The sequence below is a fragment of the Periplaneta americana genome, chromosome 3 (genome assembly GCF_040183065.1).
Source record: "Periplaneta americana isolate PAMFEO1 chromosome 3, P.americana_PAMFEO1_priV1, whole genome shotgun sequence".
Taxonomy (NCBI): domain Eukaryota; kingdom Metazoa; phylum Arthropoda; class Insecta; order Blattodea; family Blattidae; genus Periplaneta; species Periplaneta americana.
Genome location: NC_091119.1, coordinates 21,036,502 through 21,063,712, shown reverse-complemented (window position 1 = coordinate 21,063,712; position 27,211 = coordinate 21,036,502). Strand labels below are relative to the sequence as shown.

The 27,211-nt window shown below is 33.4% G+C and overlaps 2 protein-coding genes across 8 annotated transcripts in view; one reads left to right on the top strand and one right to left on the bottom strand.

Moving 5' to 3' along the window:
* The window catches only part of LOC138695836 (zinc finger protein OZF-like), a 40,509-nt gene extending 39,478 nt beyond the window's left edge, over positions 1-1,031 (bottom strand). Inside the window, exon 1 of one of the 5 annotated variants that reach the window (XM_069820112.1) lies at positions 333-1,031. In XM_069820112.1, coding sequence (XP_069676213.1) covers positions 333-639 — 307 coding nt within the window. In that variant the 5' untranslated portion in view covers positions 640-1,031. The remainder of the gene's footprint in view (positions 1-332) is intronic. The other 4 variants (XM_069820113.1, XM_069820109.1, XM_069820107.1 and 1 more) reach the window with 4 other exon arrangements.
* The window catches only part of LOC138695829 (cytochrome P450 9e2-like), a 449,657-nt gene that overhangs the window by 366,872 nt on the left and 55,574 nt on the right, over positions 1-27,211 (top strand). The window contains exon 1 of one of the 3 annotated variants that reach the window (XM_069820095.1): positions 20,154-20,304. The exons of 1 other annotated variant lie outside the window; for it this stretch is intronic. The gene's annotated coding sequence lies outside the window, so the exon portion shown is untranslated. Of the gene's footprint in view, positions 1-20,153; positions 20,305-26,022; positions 26,161-27,211 lie in introns of those variants that run through there. One more of the 3 variants, XM_069820097.1, reaches the window with a different exon arrangement.

The following is a 27,211-nucleotide window of genomic DNA, read 5'->3' as shown; positions in this document are numbered from 1 at the left end:
AGTTGGCGTAAACATCCGTTAGCAACTTTTATTTTGGACTCTAGATTTTCTGAATTAATACGTTTCAGGTTATTGTTTTCTTCTTGCAAAAGTTTTAACTCCTCATTCACATTAGATTTTTAAGTTAGATACCGGTACCTATTCATTTTGGAAGGTCCTAGCTAGTAATTTATTAGGTCTATACTACTTTATAAAATTGATAGGCGGATTTGCTGACTGGATACTGAACGGCTATTCTAATAGCCTACTATCTTCATTTGAACTTCTATTACTGGACAACAATAGTTTCGTTCCTCTCCTTTTCATTCTTTCAGACCTGACAATTGACTCACTTTCGATTTCTAACGGAAGAAGATTTAGAGAAGGTATGGCTCCTTTTTTTAGAAATTTATTTTGTTTTGATCCCATCAATTCTGCTCTCAGATTTCTTTCAAAGTCCTCCATTTTAAAATGATCTGAACACACATACGAAGTATCGGGTTTCCACTTATCCTTGCGCTTACACTTCTCAATCCATATTTTCCGAAGCCACTCATCTTTCGGAATCCTAAAGTAAGAAACAGCACTATCACCTTTCAAACTTCGCGTTTTCAAGTAGCTGTTGTTGCATACAGCAACTGCACAACGCATTCCAGGCATCGTTACACACTAAACACTAAACAAGAAAAAGTCACCAAACAATCCAATAACATACAGCACTTTCACTGGCACTGGATTGCCCGCTCGGCATGCAACTACGTCATCAATTGCTTTCCCCCATTCCTCTTCACTGAGCGACATCACGTCTGGAGAGAATATTGAAATAATAAAGTTAAAAACGAACGTTCAATTAAGATGCATGCAGATTTTGTGTCTACATGGTGCGCCGTGTATATATATTAAATTAATAAACATTATATAATCAATCCAATACTTAGGCCTACTTGATACCTAAAATTATGCATAGACATTCGTATTGCAATAATCTTCAATAAAGCTAATCGTACTTCCCGCCATTTTCAGCTTAAAAGGTCCACCATCACCAAACAAAAGAATTTCCAGTTTATTCACGGCCGTCTAAAACAATCAGCTGCTCGCTACATACTATAAAAACTCCCCCCCCCCCCCAACGAGTTAGAAAGAGAAAGATCTTTCTAAGGCTTCGGCCACAGTGCAAGCGGCTGGCGGCGCGGCGCGTTGAGTGGCGGCGTGGATGAATCACAAACTCGTGTTAGCAAATGCAGCTGGCCATAGTGTGAGCGGAGCGGCATTTTGGAGGGGAAGTTGGTTCAAGGACAACGCTACACGCCGCTGGCCGCTCGCTCTTGTTTGAGATTTTAGCGGCGCCGCTCACAATTGCAAGTATGAATTGTCAAGAAATGAGAAAGAAGTTATCATTTAAGAAGTGAAAACCCGAATATTCCTGTGGAATAATTGGGAGAAGAACTTCAAAAACCTCTCCATGACGAGGAATATGTAGAAAGACATTTTACTGAACGCGAATAATATTTTTATAATATGCCGTGTGAGGATGATGATGATAATGATTATTATTATTATTATTATTATTATTATTATTATTATTATTATTATTATTATTAATCATACTTCGTAGAATATTGTCGGGATAAACACTCAGTGCTGCGTACAATATTAAACATATTCCAACTCCGAAATAAAGGTATAATTATGTGATTTAAATATTTCTGTTGTTACGATTAACGATCGTTAAAGCAAAGAAATACCGGTAGGATTAAAACTATTATTATTTACAATCTCATACAAGAAATTGGCACTTCTGTTATGAAAAAACACAATCTATTAAATACAAATTATAATGTTATATTAACATTCTGCGACTGATTGAAATAATCAGTGAAGTTATCCTTATTTGTCTATCAAATTCACTGCAACTATTATTCCTGCTATCTGAGTTCTAATGAGTTTGCACATCATCAGTTCTCTAATTTGTAAAGTCGTTTCATGATAATGCAGATCATTCTTCGTCGCAATCTTTTCTCAAATGGAAGATTATAATATGTGCTGGCTCTTTTCACATTTGTGTCCATATTTCTATCGTGAATCGCCACTTAGCACGCAATATTCAGAAAGCACATTCCACGTATTATTTTTCGAACACTAGATAAACGTTGATTAAAATTTTCTCTTCTAGGCGTTAGTTCTCTCACTAGATATTGCCTCATAAGATAAAGTTTTAGAGGATAGTCTTCATCTCCAATAAGTATAAATGATTCCTTTACAATTGAGTTCGATAGTTCAGGCACATTGAACCTGTTGGTCTCCAACAAATTGAAAAGTGTAAAGTTGTGAAAATGCCTCCACCACTGTTTTTTCCTCTTCCCACCAAATCAATGGTTAAAATGTTTAGTCTGCGCCAGCAATACTCTGTAGCAATACTACGTAAATTAAAATATCTGCAACTGAATTTATCAGGACCCTTTACCTGACCATGCTTTTCGTCGTTTGTTACGAAGCAATTAGGGAACCACAACGTTCATAGTAATCACTGACTACTTCGTTTAATTTTTCTTTATTTAGTTATGGTATAAATTCTTTAATCGATTCATTTTAGATTACCTCACACGTTTGTCTTGCCATTAGAATTGCTGTAAATTTTCCTACCGTGAAGGAAAATGCCAGTAATCGCAATGATGTCCCTGTGGTTATAAACCTACAAGAAAGAGTAATGTTAGAAATTTACCTTAAATTTTGTTCATTTTAACGTAGTAGAAGACTTAATATTAGAATATATTAATATTTCAGTCACTAATTCATTAAATATTCATTATTGCATTCTATTTCAGAAGACGTGGCAAAAATAAGTCGTAGAATTTAAAAGATAAATTTGAGAAGGAACTCCAGAAGCTCCCAAAGATACGAAGCGGTTCCGAAGCTCTTGAATCGCTACATCGTTATGGACTTTTTCGACCTGACGATGTTTATGAAGGACGTCGTCCTTTCTGATAGGACTGTAGGAAATCTTTCCTTCCAGGAGATCCCATCGACTCCAAACAGTCCTGATTTGGGAGAAAGCAAAGACAATTATCAGCGATGATAACGTATCACTTCAGACGAATATGTCTTCGAATGCCTCAACACCAAAGACAAGGGCTCGAATATAAATCTAAATTATTTAAATATATATCACTTATATAAAAATATATTTATGTTAAATCTATTTATCAATAATTGGTTATTTAAAATAGGACCTTATATATACAATAATATAAAAAAAATAATTGCTGCTGAAACTAGAGTAGTTCGATATCCTGTTAATAAAGCAACGGCAAGAGAGCATATTTTCAGTGGTACGGAGCTCAATTTTTAATGTCTCTTTTGCCGCATATGACAAGTAATAATTAGGCCTATAAGTGCAGTGGAAAAATTAAAATTGCACAGCACACAATTGTAAGAAGTTTTAAATGCAATAAATCAAAATGAAAAAAAAAATGAAAAATGTTGAAAACTGCTCATTTCTAATGTTAAATTTTGTAAGTATAAACATGTGTGTTTTTTTTTTCCATGTAAGATGCAGCCCATGCAATTATTCGTAATGAATGAGACTTAATTCCATCAACACAAACATTTAAGGATTCGTAGAACTATTTTTATTTAATTTAATTTATATGCAGTATAGCCTACCTGCATCATTGTTCGAAGAATGCATGATCCTGCGTCTTTAACTTAAAATAATTGTATCTTAATAATGATTAGCCATTGTGCAATAGTGATAAATCTCCGAAATTTGATGGCTTGCTTCTGTAGTCGCTCCTTATTTTTATTTAGAAAATAGTCGAAAGTTGTAATAGGCATGCGAGTATACTTAAAATATCTATCTGGCAATGTCCCTAATTTTCCATACAAACGATGAAAGTCTCAGAGTTTCACATCTCTTATTAAATGGATGAACATAAAATTCTCTTCCATTCCTATTGTAAGCTGTTCTTTCTAGATAAGAATTGCCTAAAAGCAAACTGATCTCATCTCCACGCCGCGCCGCGCCGCTCACCAACTCTGCGCTATATGGCCACACCAACGCTCTTTCCTCCCCACTCCTCAATTTTTCGAGAGCGGTACCGCGCCGCTCGACGCTTCCACTGTGGCCGCAGCCTAACTCGTTGGTTTTTTTGAAAGATGGGACATTACAGGAGCGTTGCGATCGGAAAAACAACTGAATGTCACATAGCGTGGTAGGCTTGTTGCTATGGTACCAATGGTTGAGTTGCCAAACTTAACGTTTCCACATGAGGAGTGCATAATAACTCTCTTGGCGACATTTATTGTGCACACAATGTTAGCATTGGTACATTTCGTGTTTGATTCTATGTCGATTTTTGTATTGTTTTCTTACCTTCACGTCAATTGTCAATGAATGTTTTAACGTCAGCCATTCCATCAGCTGGCAGCATGGTAGTCCATATTGGCAACATAGCACTGTAGTTCCAAGCTCGGCCGCTTAACTGTCATGTCCCATCTTTCAAAAAAACAAGTATACTGTTGAACGAAATACGTACAAGATACCCAACGGTGATGGGTAGCTTTCAACTGCCGCATGCGCTCGCATTTTTAGTGGAAAAAAAAAGCATGCACAATTGAATGCTTTTCGTTCTATCTTCTATTACTTGAATGCTTAAAGTTGAAAGAAAAGTTAAACCGTGTAGAACTGTAGATGAACCTTATCTCGAAGGCAAGAGCCTCTCGTTTTCATGAGTAATTATTCAAATCGATTTCAATAGACTCATCGTATTGAAACCTTAATAAAAACTGGTATTCAAAACGAGTTAAGTCTCAAGGTTGATACACCTAAAAAGTACAATGGAATCGTATTCAATACGGATTATCTTGCATGTTATACGTCAGTGACGTCACATCTCAGCGGCGCGAACTAATGTTCATGCTTACGAAATAAAACATATTAACAAAATAATACGAAAGTATTATCTCAAAGGATATTATTCAATTTTATCCTATATTATTAAACATTATTATGATGTACATTAACATACAGTGACATTCTGATTTGGCTTAAAATACTTTTTTTTTTTACAAATTTTCAACATTTCGTGTAGACTATTACACGAAATTACAGTAAATTACAGTAAGGGTATGTAAAAAAACTACGCCGCTCATACGACTAATATAAATGGCGATAAAACAAGCACCAATTTCGAACAAATTACAGATTTTTGTGAATTGATTAAGTTTTTCATGGTAACGTACACATTTTTTGCATTTTGCAATAGTTATTTAGTAATATTCTTGTGCCTTTATTTCCAAATAATATTATGGTACAGATATTCTGATGTATTCTTAGCACACTAACTATTGTATTCTAGTAATTCATCAACTGACAGAACAATTTACACTGTGACATCAATATTAATACATATACAGAGTGTTTAAAAAATACGGGACATAATTTCAGGTATGTATTTCCCACATGTAGACAATCAAAATAGTTCATTACAACATGTGTCCGGAAATGCTTCATTTCCGAGTTATGGCCTTCACAACATTGAAATTCACCGGAACGTTTTTCTTTCCGCAGGTCGTTGTCATTACAGAAGATGTTCAAAATGTCCACCTCCTGCTTGAATACAGACCTCACATCGATGTCTCACGATCCCAAACTCCACGAGTATTGCGTATGTCCTCAAAACATGCCACAATTCGATTCCGAAGGGATTCCGAATCAGGCATCGGAGACGAACAAACCAATGATTTTAAATGGCCCCACAAGTGGAAATCGAGAGGGTTCAGATCAGGTGAGCGTGGAGGCCAAGCAATTGGACCATCTCTACCTATCCATCGATCAGGAAACCTTCGATCCAAGTATCGGCGAGCTGTAAGATTGAAGTGTGCAGGAGCGCCATCATGCAAGAAGTGAATGTGTTGACGATTGATCAGTGGAGTGTCTTCTAAAACATAAGGTATGGTGTTTTCCAGGAAGTTTGTGTACGCCTGCCCCATATGTCTGTTTACAAGTACACGGGGTCCAACTAATCGATCACCAATGATACCGGCCCACATGTTGAGGGAGAACAGCACCTGGTGATGAGATGGAACAGTTGCACGTGGGTTTTCATACGCCCATACATGCAGATTGTGGAAATATGTTATGCCATCTCGTGTGAACTGTGCTTCATCTGTATATAATACTAAGGCAGGAAAGTTCGGATTTACACCACACTGCTGCAAGAACCACTGACAGAACCTAACTCGTGCAGGGTAATCTGCTGGTGACAGGGCCTGTACACGTTGCAAATGATAAGGATACAATTGATACTCTTTCAACAGTCTCCAGACAGTCATATGGGGAACACTGACTTGCAACGCTACCCTTCGTGTGCTGATAGAAGGAGTCATGTTCACAGCCTCCAGAATCTCCTCCTGCACTTCTGAAGTTGTAGATCTTGGTCGTCCCCTTCCCAAACCAGGAGAGTTAAATTTTCCATACTCGCACAGACGGTAATGGAGACGTACAAATGTCTTCCGATCTGGACATTGTCGCTGTGGGTACCTCTCCTGGTACAAACGACGAGCCAGCGCAGCATTGCCGTCCGCCTTACCATACATGAAGTGTATCTCTGCCAGCTCTTGATTTGAATACATGTCGCATAGTCTAACGCATACACAACACTGAATGTAACCTTCGCCTCGGAATGAACTGTCAGAGTGCTCTCTTAATGTCTCCTTTGACGGCAACGACCTGTGGAAAGAAAAACGTTCCAGTGAATTTCAATGTTGTGAAGGCCATAACTCGGAAATAAAGCATTTCCAGACACATGTTGTAATGAACTATTTTGATTGTCTACATGTGGGAAATACATACCTGAAATTATGCCCCGTATTTTTGAAACACCCTGTATTTATGATATTTATTTGATCACTGATTAACTTTGTAACTTCTTTACTATGTTAATATGAGAAATTTACCTGACTGACTAGTTTCGAAGTGATAGGAACCTATTCTTCATTGTCCGAAGCTTTAGCGAAGGTCCCACTCTATCTCCCGCGCATGAAGGTCCTGTGATATCTCCCGTGCAGATAGCGCGGAACCTTCACAAGGCTTCGGACAATGAAGAATATCACTTCAAAACTAGTTAGCCAGGTAAATTCCTCATATGAACATAGTAAACAAGTTACAAAGTTAATTATTGATTATATAAATGTTGTTGTTTTCTAATGCCAGGCGTTTGACAATAAAGTCATTTGACCTCTTCCACTCCAATATTTTTCAAAGATATTATCATGGCCAGCCATTGAAGCACAGATTTTGAGGTGTTCCGAATCCATTTCTTGGTTTGAGTTGCACAATGGGCAGTTAGGGGACTGATATATTCCAATTCTATGCAGGTGTTTGGCCAAACAATCATGGCCTGTTGCCAATCTAAATGCAGCTACAGACGATTTTCGTGGTAAATCGGGAATTAACTGTGGATTATGATGCAGAGAGTTCCATTTTTTTCCCTTGAGATTGTGTTATCAAATTTTGTTTGTTGAAGTCTAAGTATGTAGATTTAATAAATCTTTTCACAGAGTAATACGTAGATTTAGTAACAGGTCTGTAAGTAGCAGTGCTGCCCTTCTTTGCTAAAGCATCCGCATTCTCGTTTCCCAGGATTCCATGATCATATAAATGTTAAAAGTGTTATCAAACAATGAAAAATAAGTATTATTTAAGTTCCGGAATTTACTTTCTCTCCTTTTCCGGTTCCAAAATGTTCTTTACAGTGACATAGTATTCGTTACTAAATATGTCTACTAGTTATTTCTGCAGAATACTTGAAACTGCCTCTATTAAGATTATCAAAGAAATAATTAATTACTACAGGTATTACTTCTTACATTAATACCACTCATTAGCAAACTCTTATCTGTAGAAAACAGTTATATTTACAAAAGCTCTGTGTGTTTGCTTAAACAATTTGATATATTTCAAACTTAAATTACCCCAAGTGATCCAACCAATCTACAAATTTAATTAGGAAAACCTTCCTTTCATCATCAGTTTTGAAATTTATCATTTTGTCTACATTTACAATGTGCCACCAAGTAGTTATTAAAAAAATGCAACTGTGGTCTTATAGGACTAGCAAACTGTTTTCTATACATATTTTATATTATGTTTTTCAAAGATTGTAGGCCAAACAGCTTTAGCAGTTAGGCCATACCGTACTTCAAAAGTTTATTTTCTTCAACTTCAAACAAGTTCCTTACAGAAGTTTTGAACGAAGCAACTTTTAGTTCAGAAAAATCATTAAAATCAGGACAGAGAAATTCCTATTTGAATTTGGAAGAAGCCAAATGTTCCTGATATATTTAATTATTAAATAAATGCACAGAGTCAATATGATGAAAAAGAGGCTTGTTAATAGATTCTGGATTACAGTACTGTATTTTAAGTTTAGATGGATTTGAAAATTTATTACTTTTGTATTGCACGGTTGTTTATACTGAAGAACACAACTTTTCTTCTGCAATTCGACATTGCAAGCAATTTAAGTTGCATCGTGGATGAGCGTTTTAAGTTCCAGAGACTTTGACATGAAATTAGTTAATAATACTTCCAAACTTGAATAAATCCAATCCTCGACCGTGGTTTCACACAGGTTTTTGGTTATTATTTTGTGTACGTAACATCAAGGCTACTCACCGAGTTTGTTTTGCAATTCGTTTACTCCCAGTACTTCACCGATGTACGAACTCACTGTTATGAACGAGCTCAAGGCCAACAAATTACGTAACTCAATGTCATTGGGAGGACACTCCCATCGGCTATTAGTACTCGCACGCTACTCAGATGTGTCATTAAGTAACAGAGATCGTCCATTCCAGTTGTCACGGATGTTACATTTTTACTATTTTCAAACTCTATAGTATATTGAAAATGAAACGACCTTTGTCAACTTCTATAATTAGAATCAATTTAGAAGATCAGTATCATTTTACAAAAAAAAAAATTGTTCGAATAAAATTTATTATTATTGCAGAAAATAGGAAAAGTTCCGTCACGGATGTTACAACATTTGTGAACTCACTTCACACCTTATTGAGGCCCGTTAGGCCCGTTACACACTTGAAAAGATCTCGCTAGCGAGAAATGTGTTGCGAGAAGGGGGCGAAGAGCCTTCCTCCACACACTTGGCGAGTTATCGCTATCACAGATCACACCTCGCTATGATCATCTATGCACTGCCTTCATGCAGAAAGCATTTTTCTGATTATAGTAATGACTCGTTGGAGGAAATATTATAGGTTATGTATTTACGTATATTGTCGTACTTAAAAATATAACCTATAAGTATATTGTCGTACTTTACAAATTACATACGAACGCTTTGTTGAATCTGAGTATTCAGATGATGAGGAAATGGAGTTACATGAACATATTTTGTTCATGAAAAGAAGAAGTAGGCCTAAAATTAAAGCCAGAAATATCTGAAAATCACATTGCATCTTACGAAAATAAGGGCGAGTTTTGGACACTGGTTTCGAGTTGAATGATACGTTTAGGCGTTATTTCAGGTTGAATGGACCACAGTTTTTTGCCATTCATGATATGATAGAGGATTCTTTGCTATGTTGTGATTAAAATTGTGTAAACTGTTAAGACATATAGATACATTATTTCAAATGTTTAATTAATACTATTAAATCTCAAAATAAAATATAGCCCTATTTATTTTCAGATAATCTGATATTTGTCTCCAGATTTCTTCTTTAAGTTTCGTGTTTTTATAGTTTTCATCCCGTGTATCATATAAATAGGCCTACGGGTGACATTGTACAAGTTCGATAAGTTTCTGACTGCAATTATCAGCCATCTTTCCTCATTTTCAAATAAAAACAATACAATTCATCGCCACCTGTGATATCTTTTTCTACATTCAATCGTCATAAAGAGTATAAATGTCAAACATCTTTGATAAATGTGTCAAGAAAATTCACTGAGCTACCGATTCCAGCGAGAAACTCGCGCGAGGTTTTTGCCTCGAACGAGAATCTCTTCCAACGTGTGGACGTCCATTTGAATTAGGCCCGTTACACATTTGAAAAGATCTCGCTAGCGAGAAAGAGGCGAAGAGCCTTCCTCCACACACTTGGCGAGCTCTCGCTATCACAGATCACACCTTGCTATGATCATCTATGCACTGCCTTCATGCAGAAAGCATTTTTCTGACTATAGTAATCACTCGTTGGGGGAATATTACAGGTTATACCAGTTTCCGTGTCAAAGGATGTACGTCCATTTTTTCGTCGCTGGTGTATCTATGTTAGAATTTAAATTTGCGGAATATAATCGCTACACAAACATTTGACGCAAATACGTTATCCTTCAGATTCTCTTTTGTTTGATAATATTCATTTCAGGAAACAACTGAAAGCATATCTAATACGTAAATTCATACAATGCTAACAAGTTACTAGAAAAAAACTAGTCGTTACGTGCATGAAAGAAGGTCAAACATGACAATGGGAGAAATAATATGAGTATCTTTCTTTAATGATATTTCAATTCTCATTTTTAAATAGAACTATAAATGATTGAAATGACCTACCTGCAGCGGTCTTTGAGGGCTGTCCTTCCTTAAGGAGATTCCAGAAGAACTTAAAAAGTTGTGTATAAAGTGCAAATTAAAATTACGATGTCATTTAACATTTAATTTTTTAAGGTGACATGTATTTTATTTAGCTTGACGAGTTACTCCCTTGGTTTGAATTGTAAATTATTTAAAAATAGCGTGTAAGAGGACCTTAGACTAGAAATGTTTAGCCTAAATGTAGTTCTGTTTATAAGTATGCATAAGGGTGTAATTATTTGTCTTATTTGAACTGTTGTATCAGTGAAGCGAGGTGAGTCAGTGAAGTTATGGTTTTACAGTGCAGTGAATAGTTCCGATCAGTGATAATTTATAGCGTCAATGAAATGTGTTCTATAGTGTCAGTGAAATGTGTTATAGAGTGTCAGTGAAATGTGTCCCAAAGTGTCAGTGAAATGCGTCATAGTGCCACTACAGGGAATGAGATGAGAGTAAAGTGAAAGACTATTGAAACTTATGTAGGGCCTATCCATATGTAGGTTGTATTGTAAAATTAGGTTATTTTATGTTTTATTATTAATTGTAATTATTGTGTTAAACTGTATTGTGTATTCTTATTGCATTGTGTACATAATTGTATTGTGTATTGTATAATTGTATTGCGTATTGTTTATATTGTGTATACCACTGCCACCGGGTGCTTGCCCACTTGCAGTGTAAATAAATAAATACATACATACATACATACATACATACATACATACATACATACATACATACATACATACATACATACATACATACATACATACATACATACATACATACATACATACATACATACATACACTTTGTGATGAGGGTACTAAGAAAAGGCTCTAATAAATCCAAAGAGATTGCATATAAATCACTAGTACGTCCAGTAATGGAATATGATGCTACATGTTGGGATCCTTACAGACTAGAACATATTAAGACACTGGAAAAGATTAAAAAACGGGCTCTTAAGTGTTGTCGGAAAAATTCACCATTAAAATGGGACACACTCACGGACAGGAGAACGCGAATTCGATTATGCGCACTGTTCAAAACATACAGAGGTGAGCCTGCCTGGAGAGAAATAAAAAATAGGTTGCAGCCGCCAAATTACTCTTCAAGGAACGACCACTCTTATAAATTGAGCGAAAGAAGACAGAGGACGGACACTGGAAAGTTTTCTTTTCTCAATCGTACTATCAGGGACTGGAATGCTTTACCTGCAGACTTACTAAAGGCTTTACCAACAACCAAAAATGTATTTAAAAATAGGCTTAAGGGCTTTACTAATAGACGGTAATTATACACAGTATTTAAAGGGTGTAATTGATATTTTGTTATTGAAGTGTTCTATCAGTGAAGAATTATGTTGTGTCAGTGAAGGGCGTTGTGTCAGTGAAGTGTGTTGTGTCAGTGAAGTGTGTTGATTAAGTGAAACGTGTTCCTGTCAGTGAAGCTTTATAGTTTATAGTGGCAGTGCAAAGTATTTGAACAGTGAAATGTTTTTGAAGTGTTAGTGAAATCAGGATAGAATCAGTGAAATGTGTCGTAGTTCCAGTGCAGTGAGTGAGTTGACAGCGAAATGAGTGTAATGTTGAAAGGTACTTGTGCAGATATGAACATATGACAATCGTGGGTTTTAGTTCGAACATAGGTTTATGGTACAAATTAGATTTACTTTAAATGTTATTTTAACCGATCGTGCTTCATTTAATTTAGGATGTTCCCTGTTGTTGTTGTTATTATTATTATTATTATTATTATTATTATTATTATTATTATTATTATTGTTAGTATTAATTATTAGTATTAGTATTAATTGTATTTTTTATTAATTGTGTTTATTATTGTCTTTATTGAGTGTAATTAGTTACCACTGCCATCGGGTATACACCCATTGCAGTGTGAATAAATACATATATACGTACATACATACAATGCAATTTTAAATAGGAATATCATTTGCAACACGATAAATGAATGTTATTGTTGCGAAGCGCTTAACAAATATGAGTAGGCCTATGTAGATATGTATTATTTTTGTGACACCATTTTTTTTTCACTATTATCAGAGTTTCACATGCTACACTTTGCTGATTAAAGCTGATTTTACTTTTAAATTCGATATACAGTATTGTGCTTGCGATACTGCGCTGGGAAGTGAAATTTACGTAGGCCTATACCTACATGATATAAGAACAAAATTACTTAAATTCATGATATATTACACACATAATGGTTTCTAAAATATTAAACTTATTTTTGTCAGTTTTACCTAAAAGAATGAGTGATCTATTATTTGAATAACTTAAAAATGTGTAAACACACAGATTTTAGATACGTTATCTTAACGTAGGTAACTATGACTACTCCATTGTTTGATTACGTGTATTGACGCACGTGAATTCTACGATTCTCGCATTATCAGCTGTGCGTCTGTTTTGGAGCTTGTTTTGTTTGATATGATAAGAAATAATGTTGTCTCATCTCATGTGGCATCTAATCTTCTAGTATATTTACCTGTTTTATTACATTGTATTTGTGTCGACAATTTTTCATATCTTTGTCTTTGTTTACAAGGCTCCCTTGTCGAAGTAAAGTCAGGTAGAAACCTCCCTTGAAATGCGGAGGCACAAAAGAGAAAAGATAAGATAAGTAACAAAAAAAACTGTCAGTGCGAAATATATGGCATACAATGAGTTCATAAAGATAAATAATCCTCCTGAGTTCTGAGATATTTGTTGTTTTATTTTTAAAATTAAGTATCATTCTACTTAAAAAAAAGTCACTTAAATAAGGAAAAATGCTGAAAAATTTCTGCAGGTTACAGTTAGGGTACAAATTCAGGTATATTATACTATACTTTGGATCTCTGCACATATATCTTATATCATAATCATGTATACAGTATACTATACTCTCAAGAATCAGGAAGTTGAGACAGGCGTTTCAATTCCTTCTATTCATGATCATGGTGTTGAAATACTTGCTTAAATAAGCTTAATAAAGGTCCATACATTAAATGATTTGACTTTGTTAAGCTAAGAATGAGCTGATTGCTCTCTATTCTTCTCTTGAATTTGAATATAAACCTGTGGATGAACTGGTACCGTAAATGATTGAATAAGAATAGTGTCCATAATAGTTGGAGTAAAACTTACAAATTTGCTTTACTAATCCCGTCAAAACCGGGAACAACTGCATCACTGGAGAGATAATTTTCAGCATTAAGATGAGTATATATTATTATACCGAAACAACCCAGTCACAAGAAAGATTGAGTTCCCTTGAAATGTTATCCATCGAAAACCAATTGCTTTGAAATCATTGCCTTCATTTTATGACGGCGTAAAATAGTAACAGAATTCACATTTAATTAATAATTTATGATATATGTTGTTGTTTTCTAAAGCCAGGCATTTGACAATGAAGTCATTTGACCTCTTGCACTCCAATATTTTTCAAAGATATTATCATGACCAGCCACTGAAGCACAGATTTTGAGATGTTCCGAATCCATTTCTTGGTTTGAGTTGCACAATGGACAGTTAGGGGACTGATATATTCCAATTCTATGCAGGTGTTTGGCCAAACAATCATGGCCTGTTGCCAATCTAAATGCAGCTACAGACGATTTTCGTGGTAAATCGGGAATTAACTGTGGATTTTTATGCAGAGAGTTCCATTTTTTCCCCTTGGGATTGTGTTATTAAATTTTGTTTGTTGAAGTCTAAGTATGCAGATTTAATAAATCTTTTCACAGAGTAATACGTAGATTTAGTAACAGGTCTGTAAGTAGCAGTGCTGCCCTTCTTTGCTTAAGCATCCGCATTCTCATTTCCCAGGATTCCATAATGGGATGGTATCCATTGGAATACAATTCTTTTATTGAGTGATATTAATTGAGAGAGCATTTTAGTTATTTCTGCTGTTTGAGATGAAGGTGTGTGTTTAGAGACTATTGATAGAATAGCTGCTTTGGAGTCTGACAATATAACTGCATTCCTAAATTTATTGATGTGGCATAGAAGATTCCTGAGACTTTCCCTTATTGCAATGATTTCACCATCAAAACTTGTTGTTCCATATCCAAGAGATCTATAAAGTGAGAAGAGACAGCACGTAACACCTGCACCGGCACCTTGTTCTCTGGAGATCAAGGATCCGTCGGTGTTAAGATATTTTGCCCATTAAGTTATGATGTATGAATTTTATACAAATTAATCTTATTTTCAGTGTGTATATAATAAATAAATAAATAAATAAATAAACAAATCAATTAATTAATTAACAATTAAATAAATAACTAAATAAATAAGTAAGTAAATAAATAAATTAATTAATAATTAAATAAATAACCAAATGAAAAAATAACTAAACAAATAAAAAATAAACAAATAAATAAATAAATAATAAATAAATAAATAAATAAATAAGTAAATAAATAAATAAATAAGTAAGTGAATAACTACATAAATAAGTGAATAAGTAAATCAATAATTAAGTAAATAAATAAGCAAATAAATAAGCAAATAAATAAGTAAATAAATAAATAAGCAAATACATAAATAAATAAGTGAATAAGTAAGTAAATAATAAGTAAATAAATAAATAGATCAATAGATAAATACATAAATGGATAAATAGATAAATGAATAAATACATATACAAATAAATAATTAAGTAAGTAAATAACTCAACAAATAAGTAACTAAACAATTAAATAAATAAACAGATAAATAAATAAATAAACAAACAAAACAAAGAGACAAGCAAAACAAATAAATAAATAAATAAATAAGTAAATAAGGGAATAAATAAGCAAATGAATAAGTAAATAAATAAGCAAATAAATAAGTAAATAAATGGATAAGTAAATAAATAAGTAGATAATAAATAAATGAATAAATGTATGTATATAGATAACTATATAGGTAGATAAATAAATAGACAGATAAATAACTAAACTAAACTAAACAAAAAAATAAAATAATATAAAATAAAATAAAATAAAATAAAATAAAATAGAATGAACGAATGAATGAATGAATGAATGAATGAATGAATGAATAAATGAATGAATGAATGAATAAATAAATAAATAAATAAATAAGCCCATTACATCCTATTAGGGCAAGGTCTCCTGCTTTTTAACCAGTACAATAGGCTCGTCAAGAATAGCTGTGTATATATAGAGGCATATAATTTATAACATATTCCAAACTATTTCAAACATAAAACTAAATACTTTAGTTCTAATTATTCTTTTACCACAACCTGTGAATTTGTACAAATTATTTCTTCATTCTTCATGAAGATACCAGAGAAGACATCAACATTGTTGAGTTGTGTTTATACCTTCATAATTAATTATCATAATTTTACGTTTTAATTGTTACGTTTATTACATTATTTTAAGAATAATAAAAACGTACACAATATACTTATTTGTGGTTAACCAATGAATAGTACAGAGCCATTCCTATTAGTCAATGTACTGTACACAAAAATGGAGTTAGGCAGCATGACCTTTACAGAAGTCCAGTGTAATAGGCTGCAGCATACCTACTCATTATTCTCCTTGTCCATGACCTTGTACACGCTTGTGACGTTTATGTGTTATTCAGTTGAGAGAGGATGCCACAACAATATTCTAGACATATTTATACTCCAAAGTACAGTACAGACACTGAGCTGTTAATATTGCTGAATGCCTGATAAGATAAATATTTTAGAGTTCTTTATATTTTAATAGCATAATTTCGGAATGCGAAACAGTTTAATGAATAATAATAATAATAATAATAATAATAATAATAATAATAATAATAATAATAATAATAATAATAATAATAATAATAATAAAATAGCATTAATAACAATGTCACCGCGTGGCTTAGGAGGTTTGCGTGTTTGTCAGATGATTCCGCGTGTGTTCGATTCCCACTTGGGCTTATTACTGCCCGAGATCCCCCCCCCCAACTGTAAGGCTAATGGCCAACTTTCGGCGTTATCACCAAATACCATTTCGCTATCACCAATCTCATCGTCGCTAAATAATCTAGTTCTGATAGAATGTCGTTAAATAACCCATAAAGAAATAATAATAATAATAATAATAATAATAATAATAATAATAATAATAATAATAATACTTACTTACTGACTTTTAAGGAACCCGGAGGTTCATTGCAGCCTGCACATAATCCCGCCATTGGTCCCTATCCTGAGCAAGATTAATCCAGTCTCTACTTATCATCATATCCCACCTCCCTCAAATCCATTTTAATATTATCTTCCCATCTACGTTTCGGACTCCCCAAAGGTCTTTTTCCCTCTGTTCTCCCAACTAATATTCTATATGCATTTCTGGATTCGCCCATACGTGCTACATGCCCTGCCCATCTCAATCGTCTGGATTTAATGTTCCTAATTATGTCAGGTGAAGAATACAATGCGTGCAGTTCTGCGTTGTGTAACTTTCTCCATTCTCCTGTAACTTCATCCCTCTTAGCCCCAAATACTTTCCTAAGAACCTTATTCTCAAACACCCTTAATCTGTGTTCCTCTCTCAAAGTGAGGGTCCAAGTTTCACAACCATAAAGAACAATCGGTAATATAACTGTTTTACAAATTTTAACTTTCAGATTTTTTGACAGCAGACTAGATGACAAAAGCTTCTCAACCGAATAATAACACGCATTTCCCATATTTATTCTGTGTTTAATTTCCTTCCGAGTGTCGTTTATATTTGAAGAGTCCACTGCAAGAATGATGGATGTCACTTTCTTGTCTAAAACGAACCAAGACTGTCAATGCATAGCTTAAGACATATAGAATGTACATAGAGAGTTATATGGCATTAACACTGATAGTCATTGCCCAGTAGTGATCGGAAAATCACAGTTAAACTTTGAGCGCTAAGCATTTCAAACTTTCAATTGCTTCTCCTGCAAAATGTATTCCAAATGACATCCATCATTCTTTCAGTGGACTTTTCATTTGTTATTGTTGCTCCAAGATATTTGAATTTTTCCACCTCTTCGAAGGATAAATCTCGAATTTTTATGTTTCCATTTCGTACTATATTCTGGTCACGAGACACAATCATAATATGCTTTGTCTTTATTTATTTATTTATTTATTTATTTATTTATTTATTTATTTATTTATTTATTTCGAATATTAATGTGCAAAACAACAGCAGAAAGCCAATTACAGTTTAGCACAAAATAAAAAACAAAACAAAGCAATTAATGATGATGAGAATGAATGACAGAAATGGCTGTGAGATGAAATACAATCAATATAATGGTCAACATTAATCATTCACCAAATGCAACAAAATAAATGGCAATATCTAACAAATAATAAAAGATATTAAATAACAAGTAAGGATATATCATGCATAAGTAAAATCAAATCAGATCTTGCAAATTAGCACTTTTAATACACCTGGCTATTGGAGAAAGGGATTTAAATAATTTAGTGAAGAAAATTCTTTGACCACGAAAATCTTTCACGGGAATTCTAAGGTAGGTGTTATATAAAAGAATCACAATCAATGACACCATTAATAGCATTATTAAAGAAAGTGTAATCAATATCCTGACGTCTCGAACACAGACTGGTACAGTTAAAATATTTACTAGATATTTCATAATTTAAAGAAGAGGAGTTAGGTACAAATCTGAACGCACAAAGAGAAATGAATTTTCTTTGGATATTTTCTAGTTTAGCTGAATCAATTAAAGTAATAGAGTTCCACGCAACAGAAGCATATTCTAATTTAGACCTTACTAAAGCATAATATAATGTAAGTAGTGTATCAGGAGAGGAAAAAGAATAAGTAATAGACCTAATGGGACCAAGAATTCTTAGTGAATATTTAAATAAATGATCAACATCTTCATGAAAGTACAATTTAGAATAAATATATATACCGAGATCCTTATCTGTACTAATTATAAATCTGTAGCCGAAATTTTTCTGGTAATTTTCGATTTTCCAAAAATAATTGGTCCTAACATATATAATTAACCACCCTGAAACCGAAAATAGCTTTTTTGAAATTTTTGTTTGTATGTCTGTCTGTCTGGATGTTTGTTACCTTCTCACGCGATAATGGCTGAACGGATTTCGATGAAAATTAGAATATAAATTAAATTCGTTGTAACTTAGATTTTAGGCTATATAGCATTCAAAATACTTTATTTAAAAGGGGGGGGTTATAAGGGGGCCTGGATTAAATAAATCGAAATATCTCGCTTATTATTAATTTTTGTGAAAAATGTTACATAACAAAAGTTTCTTTAAGCATCACTTTCGATAAGTTTTATTCTTTGAAAAATTTTGATAGGACTGATATTTAATGAGATATACGAGATTTAAAATTAAAATAACTGCCATCTAAGGCGGTGTAATGAAATAAAAAACAAATGACTTCGTCTATAAGGGGCCTTGGACAACAACAATCGAAAGCTATGAAACATAGCCTACAGAGAATGTTTCTGTGTTTGTATGAAGTAATATCGGAAGCTAAATTAACCGATTTGTATAATTAATTATTTCACCACTTGAAAGTGTAGTTTTTCTAGATGGACATAATGCTATAATGTTATTACAGTAACTTCTGAGTGAACTGAGGACAGGTAAGATTAAAATAGCTTCTTATGCACAGAAAGCTTGATAGGCTATTCTGTATATTCGTTTCCTGTACTTCTTAAAATAATGTTTATGTAAGTTACATCCGTTATCAACACACTTTTTATATAATATAACAATAAAATATAATATAATTTAATTTAAGTTATTTGAAGGGTTCAGAACCATAGTGGGCCAAGCGCCATTTACTGAATACGTAGAAAACAAGGGTTAAAATTAAGTTATTACCATAATTCAATGGAAACATATAGCAAGTAAAATAAAGTATACACATTAAATCTAAATGATGTCAATGTTCATTAAACTATGGTTGCATGTAATAAAAATTAAGAAACATGTTAAAGGAATTGTCATTGCACCAAATGAGTAATCTCTGGACCAAAATGATCGCATTTTAATTATTTAAATACAATTTAAATTAAATAACATATTGAACGATTTGACCTTCTATCAAACACGAATGTTCCCTGGATCAAACGTCCTATTTTAATTATTAATTACTTTATATTTATTTGTAATGGGTGCAGCGGAGCGCACGGGTACGGCTAGTAATAATAATAATAATAATAATAATAATAATAATAATAATAATAATAATAATAATAATAATGCCCAGACATCTCTGCAACATATCATCATCATCATCATCATCATCATCATCATCATCATCAAGATCATCATCACGTCATGTTAGATGTATGTAAACTTCATGATGCCCCCAATTTACCGTATTCAGAGACTGATTAGTGGTGAGTGCAAAGATTTATGATAATACACGCGTTACATGTTTGATTAGCTATCATGAACAATTAAAAAACGAAAAATTGTTTAATCAGGTTTATGAAATCCATATAAAATACGCACAATTTCTAACAAAGAACGCGATAAAACACTATTTGCGTCATAATACCATTGTGGTATAAAAGGAGCGGATCCATGCAGACAGAGGGTCAGCGGCAGTATAATTACATAACCAGTCAGAGATCGAGTTGCCAGTGGACTGCGAGTTGTAGATCGGAATCAGGCAGTGTTAGTTGGCGTACGACCTCGCTACACATAGGTATGTACTGTACAGCAGTTTTGAAACCCTTATCAAGTTATCAAACACCACACATTACCTGTACACAGGTGTTCTGTTCGGCATCCAGTGGAGTCATTACTGCTAATTTGTTTGTAACAGTGTTTTTTGTGCCAAAATTAGAGTCTCTCTCTGTACAGACCACTTTTAAATAGCATTTTCACGAATCACATCGCTACATTGTTTTCTTAGTGTTGTCAAACTCGAATATCTTCAATCCATGTGCGGTAACTGAAGGCGATACTACTGCAAATGTGTAATCTAACACTTTATAACGTGTGAAAGCGAGTGACACAGTAAACAGTTCCAATAATGTTTTTTGTGACCTATCGTAAAATAATAAACAGTGCCAGTGAAATGGCATACATATTTTCATAATACAATTTTAACACTTGTCATCACGTAGAGGGGAAGAGAAGGCTTGATGGCCTTATCTCTACCAAGTTAAATAAATAAACAAACGAATAAATAAATAAATAAATAAAATGAATTAAATAAATTACATAAAATAAATAAAATAAATAAATAAAATAAATAAATTCAATAAATAAAATAAATAAATAAAATAAATAAATTAAATAAATAAATAAAATAAATAAATATGTTAGTAAGTAATTAAAATATTGTTTTGTAATGTAACGATACAATATATACAGATATGCAACATTCATTTAATACTTATGCTTATCACTGAACACAAGTTAAATTTAAGAATAATTGTGTATTACAGTAGGATTAAAACATATTTTGAACACGATCAAAACTCAATTAATCTATCGATTAATCGATTAAATTCAAATAGTCGATTAAATATTTTGATCGATCAAAAGCACTAATAATAAATAATAATAAATGGTAATAATAAATAATAATAAATGATAGTAATAAAATAATAAAAATAATAATAATAATAATAATAAAATAATAATAATAATAATAATAATAATAATAATAATAATAATAACAGTGGTATTTGTTGGCACACTGAAACTTTCATATTACGTCAAGAATAGTATGACTAGTGTGGCAGTCAAGAAAATAATGTAATTTAAAATTGTTTACAATTAGTTTTTTCTAGAAGAATATTCGCACTAAGAAACTAGATCCGTAAGGAAAATGCTGAGTTAGAAAATGTGGATGGCTACACTATAACTATAAAGAAAATACCTAAAAATGAACATTTAATCTCAGACAACGTAAAAATGACCTACAAAAATTTGTAAAGTGAACAAAGTAGCATAAAACTATATCTAAGTGTTAAAAAATTACTTTAATCTCGAAAACACGGAACTAATGTATTTTAATGACCTATAAAAACTTCATAAATCTAACATATTCCTTGGAGAATGTACCTAATTGGCACTATGCATCGTCTTCGACTATTCAGAAAGAAGTTGACTTTTCATCGAAATCCGTGCCCTAATCTATACTAATAATAAATCTGTAGCCGAAATTTTTCTGGTAATTTTCGATTTTCCAAAAATAATTGGTCCTAACATACATAATTAACCACCCTGAAACCGAAAATAGCTTTTTTGAAATTTTTGTTTGTATGTCTGTCTGTCTGTCTGTCTGTCTGTCTGTATGTTTGTTACCTTTTCACGCGATAATGGCTGAACGGATTTCGATGAAAATTGGAGTATAAATTAAGTTCGTTGTAACTTAGATTTTAGGCTATATGGCATTCAAAATACATTATTCAAAAGGGGGGTTATAAGGGGGCCTGAATTAAATAAATCGAAATATCTCGCTTATTATTGATTTTTGTGACACATGTTACATAACAAAAGTTTCTTTAAAAATAATTTGCGATAAGTTTTATTCCTTGACAAATTTTGATAGGACTGATATTTAATGAGATAAATGAGTTTTAAAATTAAAATAACTGCCATCTAAGGCCGTGTAATGAATTAAAAAACAAATGATTTCGTCTATAAGGGGCCTTGGACAGCAACAATCGAAAGATACGAAAGCTAGCCTACAGAGAATGTTTCTGTGTTTGTATGAAGTAATATCGGAAGCTAAATTAACCGATTTGTATAATTAATTCTTATTTCACCATTGGAAAGTGTAGTTTCTCTAGATGGACATAATGCTATAATGTTATTACTAGAGCGGTGCAGACGGAGCACATGACAGACGGAATGGCATCATAGCAAGGGTTCCAACGTTACTCGGCGTGTTCCCTGTGTACAAGCGACGGTCAGGTACACGATGTGTTGACGTACAGACGACACAATAGAAATGACATAGTTCCCTAACGTTTCTGCAATTAATTTTATACAGATACTTTAATAAGATTTGAAAATTACAAAACTAATTAACTATTTCATCCTAAATAAATAATATATATTTTACATATATGTTTTCATAGAGAACGCAAACAAAATCACTGTTTATTTGTAACGGGTTCATGATATTATATTCGCAAAAGCACTTGAACAATTGTTTTTTGTCTTTTTCTTTTCTTTACAATGATTGTGAGTTAATAACGCACATGTTATACGTTATCACTTTTCTTCCAAATATTGTTACAATGCACAACAAATGACATTTGTAAGTTATTAACAGAAAACGATTATCATCTATCTGATAGCATGGCCTTATATGTGGAGAAGCTTCTTTCTACGTCTGTTGAAACAACTGGGACAAACGTAAAATCCTGTACAACATTTTTTTCAATTTCTGTTAGTTCTTCAAAGGAATCTTTATCTCCAGAAATACTGTCACTAATCTTGCAAAGTTCATGATATCCACCATTTTTTCCAACATATTTATTACTTTCGTAGATATTATTTTAGAAATTTTATCGTCTACTTGAGTCACTTTCTTCCAGACATTTCGCAATAGGGAAATCTGATCAACCAGTTTTGTATCAGACTTTTCTAAAGCTGTTACACAATCAGAAATAAACCCGTAATTCGATTCAATGTATTCCAATAGTTGTTTTATGCTTGAATCAACCAACAGACGTTGGGCTATTGGTATTGCAAATGCATCTTTCACATCAAATGATTGAATAACATTCTGGACCTGGTCGAAATATTTACAGTAATAAATGCAGGCCTTCAAGCAGGAACCCTATAGAGTAAGTATAGGAGAAGGAGGAAGAGATACACCAGGACATATCTTCTTGAATGCTTAACAAAACGCATCACACATTTCTTCATGGAACACGGATGAAGAACTGTGACCCTGCTCACATGTTTCGCCTTTTTTTTTTTTTTTTTTCAACTTCATGAGAACACGTTTTTGTACATCCCTAGTTACATGTCTTCGAACATTATATGCTCTAGTTACTGAAACTGATATTTTACACAATTTACAGAATAGTTTATCTCCGTTGCAACAAAAAAAAATATCACCATATTCGGAAAGAAATCTCTTAGGGCCGTATTCATAGACATTCTTAGCGCGGGCTTTCGGTGGATGATCAGCGAACTAACGTTTTTCGTATACATAAATCAGTGTCAGCGATATGATATGATATGATATGATATGATATGATATGATATGATATGATATGATATGATATGATATGATATGATATGATATGATATATGATATGATATGATATATGATATGATATGATATATGATATAATATGATATGATATTATATGATATGATATATGATATATGATATGATATGAATCCTGTTTAGCACGCTCGTAGCGCGGGCTAGCGAAATGTCTATGAATAGCACCCTTAAACTTTGCCGAACGAATTTTCTCCCCCTTAGGCATCGTAACACTAGAACCGAATTGTTATCTTTCTTCAGTACTGACGTTTCCTTTACCAAGCTGTACCTACTGCTAGCAGCTATCCTGTGTACCGCAGAGTCAGACCTCTGCGGGTACACAAGGTGAATTTACAACCCTTGCCCTGTTGCCGGTGTGTTCGAACAACTGCTCCCTTTGCACGGCTCTAGTTATTACAATAACTTCTGATATAATATAATATATTATAATATAATATAATATAATATAATATAATATAATATAATATAATATAATTTAAGTTATTTGAAGGGTTCAGAACCATAGTGGGCCAAGCGCCATTTACTGAATACGTAGAAAACAAGGGTTAAAATTAAGTTATTACCATAATTCAATGAAAACCCATAACAAGTAAAATAAAATATACACATTAAATCTAAATGATGTCAATGTTCATTAAGCTATGGTTGTATGTAATAAAAATTAAGAAACATGTTAAAGGAATTGTCATTGCACCAAATGAGTGTCTCTGGACCAAAATGATCGCATTTTAATTATTTAAATACAATTTAAATTAAGTAACATATTAAACGATTTGACCTTCTATCAAACACGAATGTTCCCTGGATCAAATGTCCTATTTTAATTATGTAATTACTTTATATTTATTTCTAACGGGTGCAGCGGAGCGCACGGGTACGGCTAGTCATAAATATTATTTGAGAAAATACCGCTTTGTCCTTAACCGAATTTCGGAATCCATTTCATTTCTCTTCTATTTTCTTTTTTAAGAGAAGAGAAATATATTTCATTATTTCATGTTAAGTTCCAGTGGCGCGAAGTTATATGGGCCCTTCGGACCCGAGCCCACTCAACAATAGTAATAATAATAATAATAATAATAATAATAATAATAATACTTACTTACTGGCTTTTAAGGAACCCGGAGGTTCATTACCGCCCTCACATAAGCCCGCCATTGATCCCTATCCTGAGCAAGATTAATCCAGTCCCTACCATCATATCCCACCTCCCTCAAATCCATTTTAATATTATCTTCCCATCTACGTCTCGGCCTCCCCAAAGGTCTTTTTCCCGCCGACCTCCCAACTAACACTCTATATGCATTTCTGGATTCGCCCATACGTGCCACATGCCCTGCCCATCTCAAACGTCTGGATTTAATGTTCCTAATTATGTCAGGTGAAGAATACAATGCGTGCAGCTCTGCGTTGTGTAACTTTCTCCATTCTCCTGTAACTTCATCCCTCTTAGCCCCAAATATTTTCCTAAGAATCTTATTCTCAAACACCCTTAATCTGTGTTCCTCTCTCAAAGTGAGAGTCCAAGTTTCACAACCATACAGAACAACCGGTAATATAACTGTTTTATAAATTCTAACTTTCAGATTTTTTGACAGCAGACTAGATGATAAAAGCTTCTCAACCGAATAATAACGGGCATTTCCCATATTTATTCTGCATTTAATTTCCTCCCGAGTGTCATTTATATGTGTTATTGTTGCTCCAAGATATTTGAATTTTTCCACCTTTTCGAAGGATAAATCTCCAATTTTTATAGTTCCATTTCGTACAATAATCTGGTCACGAGACATAATCATATACTTAGTCTTTTCGGGATAATAATAATAATAATAATAATAATAATAATAATAATAATAATAATAGGCCTACTATTATTTATTTTAACTTGTCAAATGTTTCTGCCCAGCCAATGTTTTCTAAAAGTTGGAGCCACTGTTAAGCTCCTTTGTCCATGTAATTCTTTCTAGTTCAGTGCTCTCTGATACGAAATATTCCGTGGAAATAAGTGCTCACACCTCCAGTACGTCCGTTTCGTTTATCTTAGCTGTGGTCACGCCAACTTATCAGGGTGTGAGTCAGTACAGGATGGTGATTGCTGCTAAGAAGTTACCAGACATTGCAGCAGTTTGTGAAATTATTAGTTATCCCCTCCTCCAGCTGCGCGCCTTTATATAAAGCGCAGTTCACGTGCAGAGGAGAGGAGTGACACTATAGCACCTTTGCGTCTAACTGTAGGCCTAAGTCTTCAGTGCAACTTGCCATTTTTTACGACGGATATATCTTGGATAATCGGAGGTACGTACAATATAATCACAATATAGCACATCATCATTATCATCATCATTATCATCATCTTTTTCGTCACCATCAAAATAATTTTCATACCACCACCACCACCACCACCGGATTTTCGTTATTCTCAAAATCATCGTCTGTATAATATCGTCCACATCATCGTCATTGTTTATGTCATCGTCATCATCATCATCATCATCATCATCAGTTAACATCTGTTAATTATGTAGTTTTTGGTTCGATTTCTCCATCACTTCCTCGAACGTCTATGTAGCGTTCCTTCTCTGTTTTGGTTATAATTCAGAGTTTCTCTTCGCCATCTTTGATTTTCATACTGTGTATACAAACATTCTACTGTTGTCCAACCAGGAGATCAACCGTGAAAGGAATGTGCTTACTATTGCGTCATCTATTTGAACGAAGTAGATAAATTATATTACCGTTATAACGTCAGTTTAAAAACCATGCGCTCTCCTGCATATGTTATTTCCTGTATGAAGAGATTAAAAGACCAGGAGATTAACTGTGATCTAATTTTGTAACCAGGGTCACAGTCTACTATATACAGTCGCGAAGCTTGAGGTGTTTTTTTGCAAATCTCGTGATAAAGCGCTCCAAGCGGTTAGCAACTAGAAACAATAGACAGTCCATGGTCGACTTTGGACTGTGTCGTATTTCTGTCCAGTGCTAGCTCGTTGCGTATTTCACATTGATGCTTGTGAAATGTTCGTTATTGGTTATAATGAAAATGTTAATGGCTAAAATATAATAATTGGAATAATAATAATATGGGACAAGAAGGAGACGTTTGTAGTGCTATAAATTGTAGCAACAGTAAGAGAAAGAGGCCAGAGTTATCCTTTTTCCGATTTCCGAAAGATTCCGAAAGGTTCCTGGGTTTCCACAAGAATGCTGTGCAGAAACAAAACTGTTAATTTGAAGTTCTTTGTGACTGTTAGAATACATTATATCCTTAAATTTCACAATGAAATGTTTCAGTCTAACCGAAGGACATTAGATACCGGTTAAAGTTCTGTCACTTAGGCTGCTA